Below are 2,500 nucleotides of genomic sequence, written 5' to 3' on the forward strand. Positions count from 1 at the left end.
AATCTCCTGTACTTACATTTAAAATTAAAATAATAGGGGCGCCTTTAGCTCAGTTGGTAAGGCGTCCCCCCCCCACCTCCCATGGGCCTCGGCCAGCAGCGGACCCGGGTTCGATTCCAGCCCGCGGTCGTTCTCTGCATGTCACTCCCCTCTCTGCCCCATTTCAACTCTGTCTCTACACTATCAATAAAGCATAAAAATGCCAAAAAAATATCTTAAAAAATAAATAATAATAATTTATAATTGTATGAGTGTATGTATCTTCCTAATGTAACTGTTACAATTGTCTATTGTGTATTCTGATAAAAATAATACAACTATAGTATTTTTTAATATTTATAATAATAATAAATCTATATATTTTTATTAGTTATCTCAACCCTTAAAAACAGCGAGATCTAAAACTCTTAATCAGCTTCTTATTCATCTATCTATCTATCTATCTATCTATCTATCTATCTATCTATCTATCTATCTATCTATCTATCTATCTATCTATCTATCTATCTATCTATCTATCTATCTATCTATCTATCTATCTATCTATCTATCTATCTATCTGTCTATCTATCTATCTGTCTATCTGTCTATCTATCTGTCTATCTGTCTATCTGTCTATCTATCTATCCATTTTACATAGGACGGCTCCGCTTTTACTGTGAAGGGTTTGACAGCGGAGGTTGTGTGACGTATTGATGACGTACCTCACGGCTCTCTCTCCCTCGCTCCGGTTCAGGTCAGAACGAAGCACGAGACTAAACTGCTCCAGATATCTTTATATTGTGACCGTTAAACTGTCCGTTAACGGCGATTTGTTCAATGTTTAATGTCTTAAACGTAAACGGTAGATTACACTGACAACAGCGGGTGTGACAGCTAATGCTAATGCTAAAGGGTTTGTTAGGGATTTTTTTTTTCTTATTCCAAATCTTTATTGTTCAAGGACATACACAATAACATGAGAACGACACGCGCTGCCGGTGAATCGGGTTTTAAACAGTTTTACCGTATAATGAATGAACACTGTATTCCGGACTCAACGTTCCAGAAAAAAGACAATACAAATACAAGTCAACACAGATTAAAATACATACAAGCATCGATTCCAATGTTTCCAGAGCCCAGAGGAGAACCTTGTATCACTCTGTTTAGTGTCAGTGACAGAGGGCTGCAGTTATTACTTTGTTTTCTGACTCTAGGAGTCGACACATAAATTTATACATTAAATTCCTCAACACAGCATGAGAGGTGGGGACATTACTAGTCACAAACAAAGAGCTAGCACTAGTCCATCTAGGAAGCTTAAGGAGGATCCTAAACGCATCGTTATACGCTACCTGTAACTTTTTCAGTTTTGCTGTTCTATATTTACACCAGAGGTGAGCTGTGTAAAATAGATTTATAGATTATAGATTTCATCACGACACTTTACCGGTTGATCGCTGACATTCAAACTAGTCTTTTTGGTATTGGAAGTTTTTCCAGAAATATTTGAATAAATGAGTTAGAAATTTGGAAATTTCTAACTCATTTTGTTTACATGTTCAATGTCTGTTAAACCTGCAGTGTGTAGAATTTTGGGTTTTATTTCCTAGCAGATTTTGTAGAAAGTAATTATAATATCCATAAGTACGTTTAATTTAGTGCATAATAGCTGAAAAAAATGTTTTGAAATATTATTTTTTCCCTTAGAAAGGGTCTCATATATGTCCATATTTCTGCATATTTTGGACCAAGGCCTAGTGCCGCCATCTTGAAAGTGTCATAGTTGGAATGTCATCAGGTGCATTGTTTAAAATGTAGAATTGTTCTTGTCCTTGAAGGCCACTGTAGCTTCTGTTATTATTCTAAAGGGTTGAGGTTACCCAGGGAGCGTTGCATTCTAGAACTTTGTAGAACTTTCTTGATGATGTCATATTACACACTGCACCTTTAAAAGCTATATTTCATTTTTTACAACAAATTATATTCCAAAGTTTTTACTGAACAGATTTCATTTTACAAATCAAAACATACTATGTACAGGTCTTTAAAAATGCATTTTCAAAATATTTTTAAGAAGAAAATGTCTCATAAATCAGACAGTGAACAACATATGAACAAATCCTTCTGTAATAACCTTCAGAATAGTGCTGAGAATGATTATGGAAAGTTTAGTTGATGTAAGTGCTTTAGAAGTTGAGATTTTTGGTTCAGAGTCTTGAGGAAAAATAAACTAATGTTGAGATAATGTCCGTTAAAGATGGTTGTATAGGAGAAATATACAGACGCAAACAGACAAGGTTTAGTCAAATAAACACCTGAATGTACACGTTGGACCTTTTGATTTATACTAGTATGAAAGAAGACATGTTAAGGAAGATAAATAGAAACACATGAACAAATCCTTCTGTAATAACCTTCAGAATAGTGCTGAGAATGATCATGGAAAGTTTAGTTGATGTAAGTGCTGATGTAAGTTCTACAAATCAAAAAATATTCATTGTTTATTTCACAATTT

General features: G+C 34.5%; 1 protein-coding gene across 2 annotated transcripts in view; it reads left to right on the top strand.

Annotated features, from left to right (window-relative positions):
* Positions 1 to 700: 700 nt before the first annotated feature.
* The window catches only part of LOC307270786 (lipoyl amidotransferase LIPT1, mitochondrial-like), an 8,384-nt gene continuing 6,584 nt past the window's right edge, over positions 701 to 2,500 (top strand). The window contains exon 1 of one of the 2 annotated variants that reach the window (XM_080054668.1): positions 701 to 736. Coding sequence is in view for 1 of the 2 variants with exons in the window: in XM_080054667.1 (XP_079910793.1) it covers positions 880 to 895 (16 nt within the window). In the remaining variant the exon portion in view is untranslated. Of the gene's footprint in view, positions 737 to 787; positions 896 to 2,500 lie in introns of those variants that run through there. The other variant, XM_080054667.1, reaches the window with a different exon arrangement.

Source organism: Ammodytes marinus (genome assembly GCF_949987685.1).
Source record: "Ammodytes marinus genome assembly, contig: scaffold_117, whole genome shotgun sequence".
Classification (NCBI taxonomy): domain Eukaryota; kingdom Metazoa; phylum Chordata; class Actinopteri; order Uranoscopiformes; family Ammodytidae; genus Ammodytes; species Ammodytes marinus.